This window comes from Aotus nancymaae, unplaced genomic scaffold (assembly GCF_030222135.1).
Source record: "Aotus nancymaae isolate 86718 unplaced genomic scaffold, 86718_ANA_hifiasm-v0.15.2.pri h1tg000016l, whole genome shotgun sequence".
Classification (NCBI taxonomy): Eukaryota; Metazoa; Chordata; class Mammalia; order Primates; family Aotidae; genus Aotus; species Aotus nancymaae.
The window spans coordinates 36,588,162-36,611,751 of NW_026988428.1; the positions used below are offsets into that span (position 1 = coordinate 36,588,162).

A 23,590-nucleotide genomic window follows, 5' to 3' on the forward strand; every position below is an offset into this window, starting at 1 on the left:
CTGAAGACCTGTGCAAAATAAATCCCTTTATATACCTTTGAGGAGGTTGTTGGGCTCAAACGAAGGAGAGATAATTAATCCCAAATATTCATGGGTTGGGTTTGCCTCCAAGGCAATAAATTTGTTCCAGGCTACCAAACACACCTTGAAAATAATCTGAAGTGGTAAAAGTGCTAAGGTGGCAGGCTTCCCTGGCAAGGGGGTGGTGCCTGGCCTCGCCCCATGCTTGGGCATGGCCTTCTTCTAGCTTTGTCCAACGGGACCCAGGAGGCACGCTCACCTGCATCAGGTGTTCAGAAGCCATCCCTCTGCCTATTAACTGCCCTGGGTCCTGCAGAGCTATGTGTAGTTCTGGAAAGAATGAAATGGAGGGGGAATGGGGAGGTTCTGCTTCTCTGAGTGGTGGAGACAGTGGAGCCCACTCACAGCTCTGGGACAGTGTCTTAATGGGATAAATGTTGCTGCTCTCTCCATGATTATTGAATACACAATATGTGCCCGGCTCTGTGCTGGGCTTGGTGATGAAGTGCTGACCTCTCCTTCTCCCTTCCTGGAAACGAAGACCGGAACTATCATAAATCTACCTCCTATGTTCTCCCTGCACTCCAAGCTTTAGTTCAGGAGGTAGTGACTTTTTGGTTTATGACTATCTTCAGAGAAAAGTCAAGTTAACACCTATGCGTGTTGACCAGACACCGGCAAAATCCAACATGCCTAATGTTTGTTTCTCTTGAAAACTGCCCAGAGAAACTATAAGCTATTATACATCTCAGGGTTTCTCTATGGCTTCCTTTCTTGCTCCCCACATTTTGGCATTTCTCTGCTTTTAGCTTAAGGCCTAGGGAACAAGAAACTCAAACGTCAATTCAACAGCAAATTCAGCAAATGTTTACAGACTGCCGAATATGTGCCAGGCCCTGTGCAAAACCCCAGAGACCCAGTCAAGGACAAGACACACAGAGCCCCTGTGGGACCATTCTCTGGTTGAAAGATGTGCTCTTGAGAGTCGCCCACAGACCCCCCTCAACTCCCGCCAATCCCCAGAAGGCCAGATCTGGCAGAGCCGGCAGCACTATGGAACATGTCTGACTCTGAAAACCTGAAACTGCCAGTCTGGGGTTGTTCAGAGGCTTACGATGGGGCTTAGTTTGTCCAAGAGGAAAACCATCCTGTGCACTCTGGAGTGGCCGAGTTAGCTGCTTCTCTCTCCAGGACAGGCCTTTTTTTGTTCTATCTGCTGCACCTTGGGCCCTTCTAAGGGTGAGGTCTATATGGCCCTGGCAGGAACCTACCTAGAATTGGAGGAAAGGACAGAGACTTCTTCAACACCCACTGGACAGAGCTGGGAGTAGCCCATGTGCAAAGGAAGTAAAATTTTCTTCAGTGGCCTAGTTCTTCCATTTTATCCTTATCTCTCCCCTGTGTTACCTGCCAGGCTGTCCAGCACCCTAGCTCTTCCCCAGGATAGAACCAAAAGCTCTCCAGGAGTTTCCAGTCTCGTTAATATACTGGGTCCCTGGACCGAAGCACAGTGCTGGAAGTGCTCATGAAGTTAAAAAATGAATGAGTCCATCAATCAATTATTAATGAATTAACGGTTAAGCCCTTATACTGGATTACAACCAGATAAAGCTGGTTGAAAGCTAGTTCAACTCCCATTGCATGAACTAGCACAAGCTCATTGAGATTATTTCAGTGTGAGGAATCCAGACTTCTCAAATTTGGTGTTGAGATTTAGAAAAATGTACATGCAAAATGAGTGTCACCTCCTCAAGGAAAAAAATGTAGAACCACAGAATCAAGAACCAATCAATCAAAAATCAATAAATCAATCACAGAATCAAGTTGAAGTTGACTGGACATTTGAGGTCACACAGTCTGCCCCGTTCATTGCTGGATCCCCTCTCCAGCGTCTCTGACTTACATCCCTGATCTTCCGCAAGTTCTGCGCATGGACTCTGAAGTTAGCCCAGGTCCAGAGGGTGGCCACACAGGCTTCCCTCCTCTTTGCTCCCTCAGGGACAATGAACCAAACCCAGGGCTAGACCAGATCCTCCCCATGACTAAGCATGACCAAAGCTGTTTAAATTCTTTACATTTCAGCATCAGTAACCATAAAGATGATCAATCATCTCTGACCCTTTAGATCTCACAGGAACATAGCTAGATGACTGAAATCTCTGCCAACATATCACAAGGCCAAGGGTGGTGACTCACACCTGTAATCCCAGCATTTTGGGAGATTCAGGTGGGCAGATTGCTTGAGCCCAGGTGTTTCAGATCAGCCTGGGCAACATGGCAAAACACCATCCCTACAAAAAAATACAAAGATTAGCCGGGTGTGGTGGCATGTGCCTATGGGAGGTCAAGGCTGGGAGGTCAAGCCTGGGAGGTCAAGGCTGCAGTGAGCTATGATTTCACCATTGCACTCCAGCCTAGACGACAGAACAAGACTGTGTCTCAACAAAAATAAAAAAGAAAGAAAGGATACATATCCCAAAAATTAGCCCATATTTTTTTTTTTTTTTTTTTTTTTTTTTTTTTTTTTTGTAGACCCCTGTCTGACGCAGTGTTGGGCAGCCCTACTGCGTGTTTGAGTGCTGCTCTTTGGTAGTGCTTGGTCTGGCAGAACACAGCAGGTCTTGTTGGCAGAACCTTGACGAGGCTTGGAAAGAGGTCTCAGAGTGCTCACACATGTCTGGGACATTTCTAATTTAATAAATGTCATGGAAAAAGTTTTGCAGATTGTTTAATTACAATTTTAATTACAATTGTGGCTTTCCTTGCTAATATGAGCCTGAAAATGCTAACTACAATTGTAATGAAATCAGAGAAACCTTGCGCATACTCTAAGGTTTTTCTGGAGAATTGCTTACCTGTGAACTCTTTTTTTTTTTTTTCCAAAAAGTTCCTAAGGTGTCTATAATGAAGTTCTATCTCTACCCTTAAGCTGTACCCAGTTTCTCTGTGACACTAACTGGTTATCCAGCTGGCAGCTGATGTCACTGGTGCCCAATCATGGGGTAGGCAGAGCAGCTGGCTCCCTGAGGAGGGCAGGAAAGTGAGGCCCCAGCTATGGGCAGGTTCTCTGCAGTGATGGCACCTATGCAATTCTTGTGATTTTATTTTTTTTTTTTTTTATTTTTTTATTTTTTTAGAGAAAGAGAGAGAGAATAGGAAGGAGAAAAAAGGAAGAGAAAGAGAGAGAGAGAATGGGGAGGAGGGAGAAGGAAAAGAAAGAGGGAGAGAGAATGGGAGTATTGCTTTCTTGCCCAGGCTAGAATGCAATTTAGTAATGGGTATTGAAAACCTCTTTTATACTGATAATTATACTTAATGATGTAATCAGGAAGGAGTAAGGGAAGAAGATAACAAACAAACAGCCAACCAATATTTAATTTAAACCTATGAAATGCTATGCGATTACTGAGGAGTGATTTACTTCCAATTATATAGTCACCTTTGGAATAGGTGTGAGGTGGTAATGTATGTTTTGTGTATTTGAAGTGGAGAGTACTATAAATATTTATTAAGTTTACTTGTTCCGGGTCTGAGTTCAAGTTCTGAATATCCTTGTTAATTTTCTATCTCGTTGATCTATAGAATCGTTAGCTCTTCTTGTTGCATTGATCCTTTTGCCATTATGTAATGTCATTCCTCGCCTCTTTTGATCTTTGTTGCTTTAAAGTCTACTTTATCAGAGGTGAGAATTGCATCTCCTGCTTTTTGTTTATTAGTTTATTTTTACTCTCTGTTCAATTGGTAAATCTTCCTCCTTCTCTCTGAGTCTTTGTGTATTGTTTCATGTAAGATGGGCCCGGATGCAGCATACCGATGGGTTTTGGCTTTTTATCCAATTAAAATATATGTAAGTTTAATACCAGCATTTGATGCTAGCTGGCTGTTTTGCCCATTAGTTGATGTGAATTTTTTATTGTGTTAAAGTTCTTTGCTTTTTGATATATTTTTGGAAAGGCTGATATTGGTTGTTCCTTTATATGTATAGTGCTTCTTTCAGAAGCTCTTGTAAAGCAGGCCTGGTGGTGGTGAACTCTCTAAGTACTTGTTTGTTCGCAAAAGATTTAATTTTTCCTTCGCACATAAAGCTTAGTTTGGCTGGATAGGAAATTCTGGGTTGAAAGTTCTTTTCTTTAAGGATGTTAAATATTGGTCCCCACTCTTTTCTGGCTTGTAGGGTTTCTGCTGAGAGATCTGCTGTAAGTCTGATAGGTTTCCCTTTATGGGTAACCTGAACTTTCTCTCTAGCTGCCCTTAGTATTTTCTCCTTCATTTCAACCCTAATAAATCTGGCAATTATGTGCCTTGGGGTTGGTCTTCTTGAAGAATATCTTTGTGGTGTTCTCTGTATTACCTGGAGTTGAATATTACCCTGCCTTGCCAGGTTGGGAAAATTTTCCTGAATGATATCCTGAAGAGTATTTTCCAACTTGGATTCATTCTCTTCATCACATTCAGGTACACCTATCAAACGTAAATTAGGTCTTTTCACATAGTCCCATATTTCCTGGAGACTTTGCTCATTCCTTTTCATCCTTTTTTCTGCATTCTTGTCTTCTCGTTTCATTTCACTCAGCTGGTCCTCGACTTCTGATATCCTTCCTTCCGCTTGATCAATTCGACTGTTTAAACTTGTGCATGCTTCGCGAAGTTCTCGTGTTGTGTTTTTCAGCTCCATCAATTCACTTATATTCTTCTCTAAATTGTCCATTCTCATTAACATTTCATTAAACCTTTTTTCAAGGTTCTTAGTTTCTTTGCATTGGGTTAGAATAAGTTCTTTTAATTCACAGAAGTTTCTTATCACCCACGTTTGGAAACCTGCTTCTGTTATTGGAATACCGGTGTAATCTATTAAGCCTTGTTCCGTTACTGATGAGGAATTGCAATCCCCTGTAGAGGGAGAGGCATTCTGATTTTGAGTATTCTCTACCTTTTTACGCTGGTTTCTTCCCTTCATTATATATTTGTCCGTCTGTCGTCTTTATAATTACCGACTTTCTAACTGGGTCTCTGACGTCCAACTTGTTGATTCCCTGCGCCGAAATCTGAGCAATCCACTGAGCCGGCCAAAAGAGCGGTGTTAAGATTGATGGTGCTTTTCTGCCCGGGAATATCCGGACTCTGCACCAAGAACTGGCGTGCTAAGGCACCAGCAAAACCGCCACGCCGGCCACAAGAGTCGCCCTGGCGACCCGTGGAGCTCCTCCACTGGGAATCTCGTGGTCCGTGAGCAACTAATATTCGTCTGAAAGTGTGGCGTCCTCTCGTTCTTTGCGCTTTCACTGGGAGGTACGTGCCCGAGCTGCTAATCATCAGCCATCTTGGATCTCTCCCCATATTTTTTAAATAATATTTAAGAGAACAGGATGGAGGATCTGCCTTTAAACCAGACAGAAATGAGGCTGCTGCTTGGTCAGATGTGGGGCCTAGAGTCTAGGATGATGGGTCTCTAGGAATTCTTAAACCAGTAGTGATTCAGGGTAATTAGTGCCTCCATCAAGGGGAGATCCCAGTCATTGCCAGAGCCCACTGATTCTGAACAATGCTTGTCATTCCTCTAGAGGGAATGATCTTGGAGAAGAATCTTTAAGAAGCAACGTCACAACCACTGCTGTCATCAGCTAGTCCTGGGTCTGGGACATCCCCAACAGATGGTGCAAGGAAGGGAAAAAGGGCATAATTTATACTTATTCTAGGGGTCAGGGTAGCAGAGAAGGCATGGCTTGGCCTTTGAGAGGACAGGGAGCAAAATGAAGATTGGGGAATATATTTGCAGGACTAAAATGTCAATTCTGATCAGAGTGGTGAGTGAAGGAAGCGGTGGAAGGGGAGGAGATAATCAGTGAGTTGAAATTCTTCTTGGTTGGGCCCAGCCCTCTAAACCTGGAGGACCTGATAAACATTTTGAGAAAACAGTTAGTTTACAGTCACCCCCAACACCGGAATTATCTGAAGTTTATTAACTTCTCCCTGCAGAGAAGAGTGAGTCACTGGATTGCAATGTGTGAAATCAGAGACTCATAGGGCGCTATGGCCAGGAGGCTCTCCAGTCCACTCCTCTACCTCAAGGCAGAATCCGCTTGGCCGCTCCTACTCTTCAAGATCCCCATGGAAGGTGATTCGTCAAATCTCCTGACTTGCCCAGGCCAGCAAGACCCCACCCTGACCCAAGGAAGGTCTTCATGGATGTAGCTTTCAGACCTTCCACTCCATTTCACAGGAGCCTGACTCTTTTATGGGATCAGTGAAGTTGCAGTCAGCAGGAGCCCCAGTCACCTGTCCGTCATGGCATGGCACCCAGACCTCTCTGGGTGTGAAGGTCCCTTTTAACACACACACAAAATTACTTTTACCTTCACACATGCCAGAACTTACACTTCCAGTATCCTTTGAGAACATGTATTTTTACTATGAATTTAGCAACACTTTAGTGGTTCATGATCATACGCATTTGAAAGTGGCAATACATATACGTAAAAAGACACACTATTCCCTCAATCGAGAGACAGCTACATCCATATGCATTGTCAGAACCCTTGCAGTCCTGATGCAACATTAACCCTAACTGGGACCTCTCAGCCTCAGGTCTCAAGCTCCTGCCCCTTCCACCACTGGACACCTGCCCCAGCTGAGATTTCCCAGTGAGCACTGTTACCACCTGTCTTCCCTGTCCTTGTGTTCATCGGCCTCTGGCCCTGGCAGACCTTCAGCAGAGGGGAACTGAATTGAGATGAATTTGCTCTTGTCTGGCTTTCCAGAGTAAAGCACACAAACTTCCCTGGCTTCTGTATCACAACCCTTCCAATATTAGAAAGTGCGGTGGAAGTCACAGACACGCCTACCAGTTAGCTAGACCCAGCTGTTTCTCCCAGTCCTCAGTACACGTGGTTTCAGGACTCTTCTCTGAACCCACTTTAATATGTTAATGGACCTCTTAAAACTACAGTGCCTTGCTAAGATGGGATACTCGAAGCTGGCTTCAAGTGCACCAGAACTAACAGGCAGCCTGTTCCTGTCTGTGACGGGGGCACTGTGCTTCTTTCAGTGCAAGCTGAGATTTTGTCCCCTTCTTTTGCTCTTGACTTGCATCAGTCCTGCCTGGGAAGGAGAAATGGTAAGGCATGGGTTTTTTCATTGTGTTGTGTTGTGTTTTGTTTTTGAGAGAGAAAGAGAGTGTCTCACTCTGTTGCCCAGGCTGGAGTGCAGCGGCACAATCTCAGCTCACTGTAACCTCAACCTCCCAGGCTCAAGCCAGTCCCCCACCTCAGCCTCCCAAGTAGCTGGGACACAGGCATGCACCACCATGCCCAGCTAATTTTTTTTATTTTTGGTCTTGAATTCCTAGGCTCAAGCAAGCCTCCTGCTTCAGCCTCCCAAAGTGCTGCAATTATAGGCATGAGCCACCATGCCAGCCAGCTTCCTAGTTTTAAATAACTTATTTCCTCGTTCTGCTGTAAGAATAGACCGAAGGGACAGCGTTCACAAAGCACTTACAGAGAAAATAAACATAACAGTAAAAATGGGAAAAAAAAAGTTTTGCCCTGAGTAAGCCTCTATTTACATAAGATTCCTCTGCATGATAAGAGCTGTCCATTTATATTTGTGCTGAATCATGTCTGGTTGGCAGGCCTGCTCAAACCAGAGGCTTGTACACAGCAGAAATCACAACCTTGTTCTCACTGAAGAATTCCCAAAAGATCTTAGGAAGTTATTAAACAGTTGTCTTGAAACAAAAGATAAAAGGGGAGGTGAAAAAAGCATTAAGTGGTCATCTAACCTGGGAAAGAGGAATTTAAGAGAAAAATTACATTTATTTCTCAATGCAATGATTTGAAAAGCATGGATCTGTCTCCACTGAGGAATTTGAGGGGATCCAGTTGGACATAAAGCAAGGGGTACAATCAGGGTAGAAAATAAGGGGACCAGGGGACACTGTAAGTAACCTCAGGGGATTTTAAACAGCAATTCATAGCCCCTAGCACATGAAAGGTGCTCAACGAATATCAAAGGAAAGGAATGGATGTCAGTGTGCGAGGTGAGAGACCATTCTGCCAAGAGACAAAGGAATGACAGCGAACCTCTTCTTCCTGGAAACATACCCTCATAGGAAACAAGAGTGGAAAAGGAGGCGGAGCCGTGGCAAGGCTTAGTGTCACAGCTGCATGGCAGGGGAGGGAAGTGCAGAGTGGTGGTTCCCAGACTAGAATCCAAAGCACATCACGGGCCTCCAGGCCACACCCTGAGAGCAGGTGGCCCAGAGCTACCTCCTCATCTGTTTCTGAGCTTAATCTCTCAGACACGCCTTGTTCTGAGCTTGTCTAGTCTTGGAACATGAAGTCCAAACCCCAAACAAATTGGACAATGGACCAACCCATCTCCTCCCCAGCCTGGCCTCCACCTTTCTCTCTAGCATCCTCTCCCACACTCCCTGTCCTGTCTTGAGCGACGCTCAGCTGCTTTCGGTTTAGTACTGCACTGAGCCACACTTCCCTGTCTTTACTCTCCAATTCTTGCTGCCGAGAGCACCCTGCTCCCCTGCAACCCTCTCTTAAGCTCCAGGTCCACATCCCTTTTACGTGGCTGGCTTCACAGGTGTCACTTCCTCCAGGAAGCCTTCCTTGAATCCCTGGCAAAAGCAAATGCTTCTCCCTTATGCTTCTAGAGCCTCAATGCTTGCATACACCATTCCTTTTAACATTTTCCTGAAAGTATGGAAAATGTGTATTTAATGTGTCTACATTCCCCACACTCATGCACAATATTCGCATTAAACTATGCCCTTCTCATGGGTGAGGACCATGCTGCAATAAGCTGTATATTCTCGCGTCCTCACACAGAGCCTGACACAACAGGTGGGTGTGTAGGTGCTCAACGATGCTTGTTCAGCTGAAGCACCTGCCCCTGACGTGCTCTTGGGTGGTAGATTCACAGGAGAAGGACCTCCCAGTCCGATGAGGGAAATGCTGCAGCTTCACAGGACACTGCACAGAAAAAGGGGTGTGACCAAAATCCAGTCTAAGGAGGCCTCAGGGAGACAGAACAGCAGGGCATTCCAAAGAGGTGGAGCCACTCCTAGAAGAATTCTAGAAGAAAGGACTCCTCTGAGGGATCAGAGGAAAGCACCTGCCTCTGTCTCTAGCATCTAGGGCCTGCTTCTCCCTCATGACCCCACTCCAATACCACCTCCTACATGAAGTCTCCTGTGATTGCCAAACCCCCACTCTAGACCAGAAGGAATTTTACTCTCCTCTGGACTGTCATGTCCTTCATTTATAACTTGCAAAGGCATTCATCTGTCTATCTGGTTACCAAGTTATTTATGTATATATTTTTATCTAGACATTATCATCTGTATTGAAAACTCCTTGAAAACAGAGTCTAATTCTTATTTGTATAATAGGTCCCCATTGCCCAGCACAAACTAGGCACTCAGTAAACACTGTTCAATTAACACTTGTTAAACAGCTACTATATGGCAAGCACAGTGGCCCTGGAACATCAGGATGAATAAAGTCCTGGTCCCTGTCCATAAAAAATTTAGACTAGTGATTTATTGAGGAAATGAGTGAATGGGTGCATGGATGGATGAATGGATGGTTGGGTGAATGGATGGATGGATGGGTGGGTGGATGGGTGAATGGATGGATGGATGACTGGATGGATGGATGGATGAATGGATGGATGGATGGGTGGATGGATGGATAGGTGGATGAATGATGGATGGATGGCTGGATGGACAGATAGATGGATGGATGGGTGAATGGATAGATGGATGGATGGATTCGTGGGTGGGTGGATGGATAGATGGATGAATGGATGACTGGATGGATGCATGGATGTGTGGATGGATAGATGGATGGATGGGTGACTGGATGGATGCATGGATGTGTGGATGGATAGATGGATGGATGGGTGAATGGATGGATGGATGGATGGATTCATGGGTGGATGGATGAATGGGTGACTGGATGGATGCATGGATGGGTGGATGGATAGATGGATGGATGGGTGAATGGATGGTTGGATGGATGGATAGATGGATGGATGGGTGAATGGATGGATGAATGGATGGGTGGATGGATGGATAGATGGATGGATGGGTGTGTGGATGGATGAATGGATGGGTGAATGGTTGGATAGATGGATGGCTGGGTGAATGGATGGATGGATGAGTAGATGGGTGAACGGGTGGATAGCAAATGACAATCAAAACACTTTCTCCAGAAAATGTGTTCCCAGCTTATCTAGCTTCTCATCCACCTTCTCAAATTTTTTAGGATCAAATCCATAACACTCAAAGAAACTGCAGATGCAGAACAATCCTACCTTGACCCAAAGCCAAACCAGAAAACCATGGCAGCAATGAATCTGAGTTCTGGGGCTCTCGCCACCAAGACCCTTCATAACCACAGGTCTACACTCCCAGCCCTCTTCATGGAATAACGAGATGTCTGTTCAGACCCTACCTTCAATACGGAAAAAAATAAAATGGAACAGGTGCTAAATGGCTTTTTCCCTTCAGCCTGCTACCCCAATTTGTCCCTCATTGACCCATTGTTACCATGTCCTGAGAGGCCACAAAAGGAGCACAGATCCCTCAATTATTTCCCTGCGTAGCTGTCTCACCAAACCCTGAACATCCACCCAAGACATGGGAGTAGCCATGCCTTATTCTGAGGTCCTCTGGTCTTGGAACCCAAAGCCTGGGCCCCACCAGTAAGTTGAACCAAAACCCCACAGTGGGACATTAAATAAGCCCCTCTTTGCTATATCCTTCTGTTTACTAGTAACAAGGTAAAGAGACTTCAGAAGTATTGACAAGAACTTTCTGGAACTGAGAGGGCTGAACTCAGAGCAGAGGGTCTTGGTGAGGCGGGAGGGACCTATGCAGACATAGCAGTTGCTTAGAAGCCAACAGGTGCCTGAACCAAAGAGATGATGGGGCTACAGTCAGAGCTGGGAGCCAAGAGCTTGGGAGATGGGATCAGGGCAGCTGAGCCAAATAAACCAAATTAGAGATTTGCCAACCTGCAGTTGGGCCCTTCAGATGTGAAAAGTGATTTCTGTATACTTAGAGGTGAAGCATTTAAAAGAAAAGGGAGAGCACGGGGCCTCCAACGGGGTAGGTAAATGCAAACCATGTCTCCCTGTTCCTAAGCACTAGGAGCTGGCCAGAACCCAATTTGAAGGATCAGAGAGAAAGATGGTGCCTGTTATCTCGGTACTATATTTACCCCAAATAATCCCCTTTGACTAGCCAGCCAGCTTCAAACATGTAAATCAAGGTCAGGTTCCTCTCCCCTGGACTGTTCTAGAAACAGAGGCCAACATGAGGGTTTTTTCTCCTTTTTGTAAAATAGGAGTCTTTTTATATAAATAAGAAATACCGACACACTCACATAGACGTGCCTGTGAGTACAAACACATTTATTCTAAGATGCACATACACACATATAATCCAAGGTCTGACCTTGCAGTGTGAATCAGTGAGTTCAACCAAAGAGACACAGAAACGTGGAGTGCCGCTCAGGCTGGCTGCTCCCACACTTCCCTTGCTCAGGGGGCATGGGAAATGCTTTAACCTGCCCCTTGCCTCCCAGTGGGGCCCATCCTGCAACCTCCTGGTGGGTGAACCTGAGAAGCTCCACCCCTACTTTCAGCCCTTAACTCCTCCTCCCCACCCTAGAAACAATAAAAAGAGCCGTCAGCATTTTGCCGGGGGAGGAGTGCAGTCCTGGGAAGAAGTCAAAGCCGCCAAATGTGGTTTCAGAGACTTCCTGTTCTGACGCATGGGGCTCAGCATGGGGCTCAATGAGCCCTAAGACCGTGGGGACACTAGGGCCGAACTGGTGAAGGATAGAGCCCGGGTTGCTCCTGGCAAAGGCCCCTACTCAGAGAGCACAAGCCCCTGAGATTAACCCTTTGCTGCTCTGTCCCCGCTTTCCCAAAGGCAGAGTAACCCTGAGCTACCTTGGATCTGCACGAGGGCCCCATGGGTAGGGACTGGTCCTGGGCAAACCATATGCCTTTCTGCCTGCACACTGTGAGGCCCCGTGGGCACAGGGCTGGAGAAACTGGAGTCTGAATGAACTCTGTGGTAGTCAAGGGTGGGAGGCACAGTTTGGTGGCCAAGACAGACAGTGCATTCTGCATCTGCGCAAACTGATTCACGCCAGACTGCAGAGCAGGAGCTGGGAAGTCTTTGGAAAGGGGGAGACTGTGCTGCTCCAGGTACTTGGAATTGGTCCAGTATAGAAAATGGGTGTCGTCAAAGGCTCTACCCAGACCCCCACCTCTGACTGTCCCCTCCCTGCTTCTGTAATCAAACAGCTTCCTCCTCTGCTGCTCCAGAAGACCTGTTCCACCTCTGCCATTCTCTGCCACTCAGGGACAGCACCACAGACATAACCCCAGGCACCGCTGAGGAGCTGGGGAACTGAGCAGCTTGTGAAAGCTCCAGGATAGTGACATACATGCACGCCTCCTTCCCACAACCTTGGAACAGTTTCCTGAAAGCCTTGCTGGTCCAGTGAGGTTTAGCCCCATGCGTGGAATTTCACGGAAACAGGGAGGCCTGGCTAGACGCAGAGTACAAGCACTCTCATTAGCTCCATAACTTCTTGCTCTATATTCAGCAAAAACCTCTGGCCTGCCTCTCTCATACCTGTCAAATGCCGCCCCCCGCCCACCCTGCAGACAGGTTCAGTCCAGGATCAGCATTGAAACAGTGCTGCCCCAGGGTGCCCTACAACGGGCAATGTGTTTGTAAGTGTTGGCTGCCTTTTGAATCTGTATATCCACCCTGTAGGCAGTGTTCAGCCTCTATACACTGTACTTCTCCCCCAATAATTCGAGCAACTTAGAAGTAGAGACCTGAGAAATTAGTAGACGACCCTCATCTATGTGGACAGATCCTTCAGACCCTCAAGCATCCACCTTCACCAAAATTATCTGGTTATACAGGATTCTAGAGACCTCTCCCGAGGGAACAAAGACCATTGCTCAGAATGAATGACAAAAGCATTTTATTGAAGAGTCACCTGCAGATGATAAGAGGAAATGAGAGGAGAGAACGGGACACCGAGTGGTTCTTGTCCTAAGCTTGCAGGGCCAGGTGCTGCCAGGTGACGGAGAAGTGGTTTGGTTCTAATGTAGATGGATAATCCAGGATCTGGTGGGAGATGGCGTTGGGCTGGGAAGGGACATATGTGACCCCAATAATTCTGGGGATGACACTCCTGGTCATTTTCTTCTCTGTCCGTGGGAGGTGAGAGGTCAGCTGACATCCCTCCCATTCCAGGTGGGTCACCAGGCCAAAATCAAGAAGAAGCTACCAAACTCCAAGAGGCAGAGTCCCCATCCCAGCACAGATCACCCTGGGGCAGAGAGAGCCCATGGGATAGTGGAGGGGACACTAGTAAGACAAGCCCCAGAGAGGGAGGATGGAGGCGAAGTGAAGGACGCACAGACACCAGTGCTGGGCCCAGCTGGGCTCAGGGGGCTGCAGGGACTGCATCTCCTCTATCGGTGGGATCTCTTGTTCAGGGTGGTGGTAGAGATTATCTTGCTGCTGGAACTGCCAGAGACACTGCCACCAAACCCAAAGCCACTTCCGGAGCCTGAGCCAAAGCCACTACTCAGGCCAAACCCGGAGCCACTTCCAAATCCTCCACTGATGCCTCCAGTGCTGCTGCTACCGCTGACCACAGCTGCAGGAGAGACGCAAAGGACACAGTTACTCCAACAGTGCCGGCAGCCCGGGGTCTCAGCCCAGATCTGGGTGAATGAACAACTACAGCAGGTGCAGAAGGTACTTACAGATGCTCACGGCACTCTGGCATTCTCCAGACATTCTGTGGGGGAAAGAAAAGGCGGTGAGCCTCAGGGAGCACAGAGCTTCGTTCACTTAGCAGGCCTCACTTGCCTCCCTTTCTTTGAGCAGCCTCAGAGTTTGAGGGCGCAGTGCAAACCTGTGATCCCAGCTGTCCTGGTTTGTAATGCACCAGCACAGCACTGATGCATGCAGCCCAGCAGAAGCACAAACTCATGGCCCTGGACCTCTCCACCCCTCATGTTCACACCCTCCCTCACCTGCACTCCTCGCTTTCCAGCAGCTTGCGGTAGGTGGCAATCTCGATGTCCAGGGCCAGCTTCACACTCATGAGCTCCTGGTACTCACGCAGTATCCGTGCCAGCTCCTCCTTGGCCTGCTGCAGGGCAGCCTCCAGCTCTATGCGTTTGTTGTGGGCATCTTTAAGGGCATTCTCACCACGCTGCTCTGCATCAGCCACAGACGCCTGCAGAGTCTGGCACTATTGACAAGGGCATTAGATAGGCGGTCAGCAGTGCCCTGCTTTCAAAGCCTCTACACCTGTCCCCTCCCCTGGGCCATCTTTTCTTGGGTTAGGATGTCAAGATTCTGTCTGTTCTGCCCACTTTCCCTGACACTTACACGTGTCATTCACTCCAGCCATAGGCCACAAATGCCTCCGCCAGACTGATTAAATAAAGATGGCCAAAAACCAATGAAGAAGAGGCAAGAAACCTACGGACAGGAGCGTTATGGTGTGCCAACTATGATAATGGTGAAAAGATCTGGGTATGGCTTGCACAAAGAGCTATGAATTCCCTGCAACAAGCTCAGGGTCTTCTGGCCCGATGCTTTATCCGCTTGTCCACTCTGGAGATGCCTGCCCGAGGCCCCTGGCCTTGTGCTCCATCTGGAAGGGAATGACACCCACCTGCTTCTTGATGTTCTCGATCTCTGCCCGCAGCCTCTGGATCACCCTGTTGAGCTCTGCGATTTCACTCTTGGTGTTCTTCAGGTTGTCACCATGTTGGTCAACCGAGACCTGGAGCTGCTGGACCTAATACCCAAGGAGACACAGAGAACCGGGGATCAGGGGCATTTGGGTAGGGTCCATTCTCAAGTGAACTCAGTGAGAATTGCCACAGGTGGCAAGAATAACACCAAATGTCAAGTAATTTCTAATCAGACCAGGACCAATGATTCCTAGGAGAGTCTGTTCATATCTGACTTCTGTTGGGCTTGAGCTAAAGACTACCTGTTCACAGACATCAAAAGCAGAGCCCCAGAGCCAGCCCCATCTCCTGAGAGATCCACACCACCCACCTTGGTCTGGTACAGGGCCTCAGCCTCAGCCTTGCTCCTCTGGGCGATCTCCTCGTACTGGGCACGGACCTCGGCAATGATGCTGTCCAGGTCCAGGTTGCGGTTGTTGTCCATGGAGAGGACCACGGACGTGTCACTGACATGGGTCTGCATCTGGGACAGCTCCTGCAGGGCAAATGTCTCACATCAGCCCCCCAGAAAAGCCTTCACTGACCTGATACAGGCTCAGATAGGAGCAGAAATGGCATTCCCAATGTGTAGGAAGGGGAGACATGGATAAAGTTCTAAGCAGAAATCAAGTGGATATGACAGCTCAGGATGGAAGAGCAATGCTTCTAGTCTTTACTGGTCCCCAGGAACCATAAGTCACTCTGTCTAATGCAGCGAGTGCTATTGTGTTGTGTCAAAGGGAATGGAATGGATCCATTTCACCAGAAAAATGCTAGACAGCAATGAATTCTATTGCAAGCACTCTTTAGATCTAATCACCCCTTCTGAGACCACATCTGGTTCTAAGAATCTCCCTGTTGAATTTCCCACTCCAAACCTTTCTATGCATGACCTTGATGAGAACCTGCTACCTAAAATGAGGGAGCTGGAGTCCTTTCAAAGAGCTGTAAACCCCAACCAGCAGCCTCACAGATGGGGGATTCCCTTTCCCTGAATGAATGGGAGGATGAAGCCCTCACCGCGTCATAGAGGACCTTCAGGAAGTTGATCTCGTCATTAAGACTGTCCACCTTAGCCTCCAACTCCACCTTGTTCATGTAGGCAGCATCCACGTCCTGCAGAGGAGGAAGGAGGATAAGAGATGAGGAGCAGGAATGCCAGTGAGGGAACAGGGTGCTAAGTGACACCTATGGGTGTTCTCAACAGCATTTAGGAAAGACCACCCAGCAGCAGGTGAGCTGGTGGGGACCAGTTATGTTACATATTCTGTCCCTGGAGCCACCTGAAGACATGGAAGTTAATTATCCAAATAGGCTTTTCTAACAGTATGGAGGTTTCTCAAAAAACTAAGAACAGAACTACCACTGGATCCAGCAATCCCACTGCTGGAATTCCACTTAAAGGAAAAGAAATCAATGTAACAAAAAGATACCTGCACTCATGTTTATCGCAGCACAATTCACAACAGCAAAGATATGGAATCAATCTGAGTGTCCATCAACGGACGATTGGATAGAGAAAATGTGGGACGTATACACAATAGAATACTATTCAGTCATAAAAAGAGAATGAAATTGTGTCTTTCGCAGCAATGTGGATGGAACCAGAGGCCATTATCTTAAGTGAAATAACTCAGGTACAGAAAGACAAATACCACGTCCTCGCTTATAAGTGGGAGCTAAATTATGTGTACACATGGACATAGCATATGGAGTGATCCACAGTGGACACTTGAAGGAGGTGGGGAGGGTGAATAATGAGAAATTACTTATTGGATACAATGTATGTTATTCCAGCAATGGATACACTAAAAGCCCTGACTTCACCATAACACAAACTATCCATGTAACAAAATTACGCTTGTACCCACAAATTTGTAAAAATAAACAAAAATAGGCTTTCCATCCAACTCCAATTCCTTAGAACCTGGTTTGGTTACCCGCTTTCTTTGACTGTATAGATCTGGATAGTTCCAAGTGTAGCGGAGATGAGCCAGAGACAGACCAAACCCGTGACTTCAGCCAAAGACCACTCCCCAAGGGAAGGCAACTCCCTACCATCCTTCATCTCTTACCTTCTTGAGGACCACAAAGTCATTCTCAGCTGCTGTGCGTTTGTGAATCTCATCTTCATACCTGGGGGTGGGCAAGGGGAGAAAAAGGCAAAAACCCACAGTGAGCTGCTGGTTCTCAGATCTCTGCTGCTCATTGTCAAACATTTCCAAATGAATTTGGAAATATCCAGGTAATTAGTTACATTTCCCATGTTCATACAGATCTTCATTTAATCTACATTCATTGAATATAGGAAGTACCAGTTTAGGCCAGGGTTTACTCAGAGACATGAAAACCAAACTTTAAAGAGACTGTTTTCGAGAGAAAACCCAGCAATGATGTAGTTGATTTAATGTCCATGGAAGGACTGTCCTTTTGGCCACTTGGCAGATTAAATTCTCAGCAATGTCATCAGCACACTCCATTTCCCTTTGTCTGGTGGATGAGTGAATTGAGAGAGAGGGTTGGTCCTATCCCATAGTGAGTTTAATGAGAGGTACTGTGTATTCAGTGTTCACTCTGTGGCCTGAAATATGCCACATGCTTTCTCTATTTCATTTCATCTCATTTAATTCTCACAACCCATAAAGTAGGAATAGTATTCCCATTTCGGAGATTAATAAAACTGAAGCTCAGAGAGGTTCAGCAACTTACCCAAGGTCACACAGCTAGTAAGTGAAGAATCAGTATGCAAACTAGCTCCATCTGTCTCTACAGCCTGTATTCTTCTGACCATACTATACTGCTTTTCATCTGTTTGGTTTCTGATCTTGCTCATATATGGCAAACCCAAATCCCTGAATCTATCATTAAATTTCTGTTTGGAACAACTTGTGATTACTAGACCTCACCCTATGAAAACGTGACTTATGTGGATATAGGAAAACAGACTAGAGGCCCTTCCTAGCCCCCTGGGATGTCTTCAGAGCCTGAGATTCTAAGCCACTGGAGAGAGCCCCAGAAGCCTGGGGCGTGGCTGGGCACATTTGTCCGACAGCGTCCCCTCCTTCCTCCCCATGTACTTGGTCTTGAAGTCCTCCACGCTGTCCTGCATGGTCTTCAGCTCAGACTGCAGGCGCCCTTTGTCATTGACCAAGGTATCTAGCTGCTTCCTCAGGACACTGAGGTAGGTCTCAAAGAGGGGCTCAAGGTTTTTGCTGGAAGTGGTGGTCGTCTGCTGCTGGAGCAGGTTCCATTTGGTCTCCAGGACCTTATTCTGTTGCTCTAAGAACCGCACCTGTGTTGAAAAAGGACCCAGCCAACTGATGAGGGCCTGAAGTGTAGCAGGAGGGCCGGCCAAGGGTACCGCCAAACCAATCAATGCAAGGCAACCACACGGGCCAAGAACCACCCAAGTAGGGCCACCATGTTGCATCTGCAGGGCACCATTCGCTCGGGTCAACATGATGGCCCCAGTCTCAAGCCCATAACACCAAAGGAGACACACGGGTGGTGGAGAACAGAGCACAGCCAGAGCAGCAAGGCCTGACCGGGCAGCAAAGACAACTTCCTGACCACAGGCATCCAAAGCCCCAGAGAAGAACAGTAAACTTTTATGAAATAACAAAATAAAATTAGGAGACACCACACTCTGGAGGCTCTTGCATTAAAGTGATCCTGACCCAAGGCAAACAAAAGATAAAGTCACTAAAGACTTTTCAAATAAGCTTATATATCAATGGACTTGGTGTGTCCTTGTGAACCTGTGCACAACTGAGTATAGCTATTTAAAACCAGCACCCTATACACAGTGGGAGTCTCACCTAAACTCCATTCTGCAAAAGACTTCCCTGAACTTTCCCTCCCTCTATGAAAAAAATCTAGCCAGACAAATCAAGATAGCAGCTTAGCATGACATTTCCACTTTATGAGCCTCGGAATCGAAAGGAAAGCAGGTAAGGGAGACTGATCCCATTTTGAACCCAAAAGGTAAAGCGAGATGAGATGAGACAAAGATGCATCGAAGACCCCTGAGTTTTTGCTGTCATATCTGTATGTCCTACAGTCACAGTAAAACCTCTTTAAGCTACTATGGGTTTATTCAAACTAACAAGAAGAGCAAATATGCCCCTCGATCTACTCCAAGATTGTTCATTCTTGCCCCTTACATTGAAGCTACCTGAGACTTTAATGCCTGGTGAGCCAGGGCAAGCTGGACCAAGGGCGGCACTCATCACCCAGTCATCAATCTTTGGATGACTCGACTCTCTGGGGCTTCACGGCTCACTATCATCCATCATGCATGACTGTAACCGAGTTTAATGAACTTGAACTTCTAGACTTTGCATAAAAAAGGAAGTTGGGCTACAAAAAGAAAAGAGACCTGTCTCCTCTGCTCTTTGAACAGACCCAGTGTTGCCCAGAGTCAAGGGAATGAAAAAGGTAAATTTCCAAGGCCCTGGTGAGACCTAGACTCTGACACTGGAGCTAGTCCCTTTTTCATTTGCAAAATCAGCTTGGTTTTCTTCTGTTCGAAGTGGCAATTGTTAAATGATTAATGGAGCTAACTGCAATATATTCAAAACCAAAATTGAGAAAAAGCAGGGAAATAATGAACCCACTTTATAGCTGGGATGACTAGAGCCGGAAAAGCCAAATGATTTGTCCAGTATCCCACAGCATGTCTAGGGAATTTCAAACATTTAACTGCCTTGAGCGTCTTATCTTCCCACCAGCCATGGGACAAAAAAGGAAGGCTCAGAGTCAAGATTCCCCTTCAACAGTTGAAGAATTGGGGCCCGGAGAATTTCAGTGGTCTTCCCAGCACCTGTGGCAGGCTCAGGTCTGAGACACCAGGACTCAGAACCCCTCTCTTCTAACTGCCCCTCTCCAGCCGAGGACACAGCTCACCTTGTCGATGAAGGAGGCGAACTTGTTGTTGAGAGTCTTGATCTGTTCCCGCTCCTCCGTGCGGACTTTCTGGATCTCAGGGTCAATCTCCACATGAAGTGGAGTCAGCAGGCTCTGGTTGATAGTGACCTCCTGAATTCCCCCAGCAGGGCAGACGGAGAAGCCAGGGCCACCCTTACCACTGAAGGAGCCCCCAAATCCACCGCCAAAGCCAGCAGCACCGAAACCAGCTCCGAGGCCACTGGCACCAAAGCCACCACCAGCACCCCCGAAGCAGGCGCCTTGTCGTGACCCAGCCACACTCATGGAGATGCTTTTGTTCCCCCCAAGGTTGTAGAGGCTCCTACTCCCAAAGCCCCCAGAAGAGCATCGGCCGGCACCTCCAGACACAGAGGCTGAGCTGAAGCCACGTCTCTTGACGCCGCCTACGATGGCCGAGCCACAGCTGAAGCCCCGGGGCCCGCCTCGGACACACTGCTGTCTGGCAATCATGGTTGCAGAGAAGAGAGTGAGCTGGGAGCTGTCAGAGAAGCGAGAGGGCCCAGGCTGGTGAATGCTGGAGCCCTCAGTCTGGGTCTCTTTTATCTGCCGGAGCAGCAGGGCTTGGTTGCAGGGGCATAAAGGGAAAAATCTGAAACATCTCTGGGCTTGGCCCTTGGCACAGGCCCATCCTTCCCGCACCTGTTGAGCATGTCACTAAACACACCTACAGAAGTCATCTGGAGGGCACAGCTTACTGGATCCCATCACAATCCCCTCTGGGAGAACCTGAACCGGTGCCCCAGGGCCTCCTAATCAGAAGCCTCTGGCTGGGCCCAGCCCTCCAGGCCCCCACCCACTGCACCTCCATCTCACCAGCCTCACAGCACCTCCCTCCTCCAGAAAAGACACCCCATCACCCATCCTCTCACCCCACAGAATGTGGAATTAGAGGGCCTGAGTTTGAGTGCACAGCCTGCCACCTCCTAGCCCTGCAAACCTGAGCAAGTCACCCTCTGAGGCCCAGTTGCTTTACCTGTAAATTGAAAGTAATACAAATATTTGCCTTACCACTTCTCAGGATAGAGTGAGCTAGTGATTGATGGAGTGCTCTGTGAACTGTCAAGAGCCACATGTATATTTGTTATTCTTAGCTTCTTAGCATTCTTATTCCTCCACATGTGCTTGGCTCCATGTACCCATAAGAAGGGGAAATGTTCTGTATTCCAGCCTTAGCCTTCCAAACCTAGATCCAGACTCACCTCAACTTGGCCAACAGCTGCTGAGAACCTGCCAGGCATGGAGCTAGGTACTAAGGAGACAGAGATGCAGGGAGGCAAAACCCTCCCCTAAGAAAACCCTGACTGCCTTTCTCAGCCCTGGGTCCCCGTGCTGCCTCGCAGGCCTCTCTTCAGTCGTGCTTGCACGATTTAGACGGGCGTTCTCCAGCGGGGGCCTGGTAGTGTGCACTCTGCTGCTCCATTTGCTGCCCAGTTGTTTGCTGGGCGCGTTCTGTTTTTCTATAATGGTGCAGCATTCAGGGCAGGAGTTTCTAACTTTTTTGGCGCTGGGGATCCCTTTGGCAGAATGATGAAACCTATGGATCCCTTCTCAGAACAATGTTTTTAAATGCAAAATCCTAGTTTTCAGCCATAAGTTAAATTCTTCCCAGTTGAGTGTAACAGATCTGTGTTCAAACCCCACCCATTGTTGCTAACTCGCTGTGCAACCTTGGGTGGGCCGTCTAACCACTCTGAACCCATCCAATAGGATTTGGCTCTGTGTCACTGCCAAATCTCAACCTGAATCGTACTCCCATAATTTCCACACGCTGGGGACAGTTTCCCCCATGCTGTTCTCGTGGTAGTGAATACGTCTCATGAGATCTGATGGTTTAATAAGGGGAAACCCATTTCACTTGTCTCTCATTCTCCCGCTTGCTGCCACCATGTAGGAAGTGGCTTTTGCCTTCTGCCATGATTGTGAGGCCTCCCCGGCCACGTGGAACTGTAAGTCCAATAAATCTCTTTCTTTTGTAAATTGCCCAGTCTTGGGTATGTCTTCATTATCAGTGTGATAAAGGACTAATGCACTATTTAATCCATCTTCTCATCTACCAGATGGGACACCTGCCTCACAAGTAATGAGATAATGTCCCCATGGTACCTGGCATATAGGGGGTCAGCAGGCATTCGTTCTCTTCTTGCCAAGGCTTTGCCATTGCCATTTACGAGGAGAAATCTGTGTCTTTGTTCTTTCTCCTTTCCTCAATTCCTCATAGATAAAATGACCCCAGGTCCTGGATAATCCCATGGACCCAAGCTGCCCCCAGATGAATGAAAGCTGGCCAGAGAGAGTGAATGGCTCCCTCCATGCACAGAGAGAGGGCAGGGGCCAGTGCTGAGGACAGAGTGGTCAGCAGATCCCACCCCATATGCAGGGCTGCAGGGAAGGCCAGGCTGGCTGGGAGCTCAGCCAGCTCCTTCTCCAGCCACTTCCTCCCTTATCCCCATTCCCCCAACTCCTCTCACCCCTACCTCTGGTCTGTCTCTGCCCAGATGGCCACTAAGTAAGTGGAGAGGGGGTGGAAGGGCTGTGGCCATGGGGACTGGAGGCCCTGGGCTTCGTCACCGGAGAATGCCCAGGTCATGGGTCAGTCCACCTGTAGCAGCTGAGCATTCTAGAGCCAGAACCATCTCCCAGAAGGAAGGGGTTGGGCTTTCACTGATCCTTTCAGCCCAGATTCACCGAGCGCCGACTTCGTGCCAAGCCTTGTGCTGGATGCCTTCCATACACTGGATCAGCTAGTCTACTTAGAGGCTCTATGCAGTCAGCACCGTTGGCCTTGCTTACAGAAGCTCAGAGAAGTAAAGTAGCTACCAGGGTCACACAATAGCACGTGGTAAAGCCAGAATTTAAACTCACATCAGTCTGGTCCCAAAGGTTCCATACTCTATGGCCTCTTACTCACACCGTTCCAGCTGGTATAAAGCCACTCTGTCTAAATTGTGTCACAACCAATCCAGAATGGGCACCCGAATAAACCTGATGGAACTGGCTGTTTGGGTCAAAGGGGCTACCAGGGTCTATCAATTTCCACTCTCGCTCCTAACATGGGCATGGCTTGGAGAAAGGGTGGGAGCTACTCCAGGTCTTTGAGGGCTGCATCTGCAGGAGCAGAGGAAACATGTGAGCCTCCCCTTTGGGAAGCTGAGGTCCAATCGACTGGTTTCATCCCCCGAGAAGACGTGTCAGGGCCATCAGGATCTCACCCTGAGTCAGGCCCAGAGCTCAGCCCCCCAGCTGCCTGGCCTCAGCCTCTGCACCTGCCATTCACTGCTTTCTTCTCTGGTAGCCCCTGGGGTTTGATAGGGACTATCACAGGCCAGGGTAGGGGCTTCGCCTGAGTACAGGTGTATCCCTGAGATGGCTGCAATGTGCTTGCTGTGTCTTTTACTCTATGGCTGTAACACTCCAACGCTAAGAGAAAATGATGTGGGTTCACTGTCCCTAGAGTTGTGTTCAGTGCTCAGGACAAAAAGTAAGCCAGGAGTGAAGGGGATTTTCATGGAAACAATATAGAATATGCAATCAGTCTTATTTTGTGCCTATGGGGCGCCCAAACCATGGAGCTACAATTGAGGTACTTCTTATAAAAGTGACTTGAGATGTGCCATCCCTGATACAAGAAGGAAGATAAAGGAAAGGCAGCGATGCCTCTTGGGTAGAAGAGATTCTCTCTTGGAACTACCGTTACATGCTGAACACTAGGTGCTTCCTCCAACAGCTCTGCCAAAGAAGTGTTTTGCTATGTCCAGTTTGGAGTTGCAGACATTGAGGCTCAGAGGGGTATGTAACTTGCCTGAGATCACACAGCCAGGAA

General features: G+C 47.8%; 1 protein-coding gene across 1 annotated transcript; it reads right to left on the reverse strand.

Annotated features, from left to right (window-relative positions):
• Positions 1 to 13,029: 13,029 nt before the first annotated feature.
• KRT4 (keratin 4) lies at positions 13,030 to 20,281 on the reverse strand. Its single transcript, XM_012450277.2, has 9 exons — positions 19,729 to 20,281; positions 17,901 to 18,115; positions 16,899 to 16,959; positions 15,844 to 15,939; positions 15,155 to 15,319; positions 14,763 to 14,888; positions 14,113 to 14,333; positions 13,840 to 13,874; positions 13,030 to 13,730 (listed from the first exon to the last, which is right to left on the reverse strand). Exons 1-9 carry the CDS (start codon positions 20,218 to 20,220, stop codon positions 13,543 to 13,545), a joined length of 1,599 nt encoding a protein of 532 aa, XP_012305700.2. The 5' UTR covers positions 20,221 to 20,281; the 3' UTR covers positions 13,030 to 13,542.
• Between the last annotated feature and the right edge of the window lie 3,309 nt (positions 20,282 to 23,590).

Excerpts from the sequence above, each read along its gene's own strand:
- KRT4 (XM_012450277.2), bottom strand. The coding sequence starts at position 20,220 with ATGATTGCCAGACAGCAGTGTGTCCGAGGCGGGCCCCGGGGCTTCAGC. Across the intron at positions 15,320-15,843 it reads TGAAGGTCCTCTATGACGCG|GAGCTGTCCCAGATGCAGAC; the intron begins GTGAGGGCTTCA and ends TTTGCCCTGCAG. Across the intron at positions 14,334-14,762 it reads TCGAGAACATCAAGAAGCAG|TGCCAGACTCTGCAGGCGTC; the intron begins GTGGGTGTCATT and ends CCTTGTCAATAG.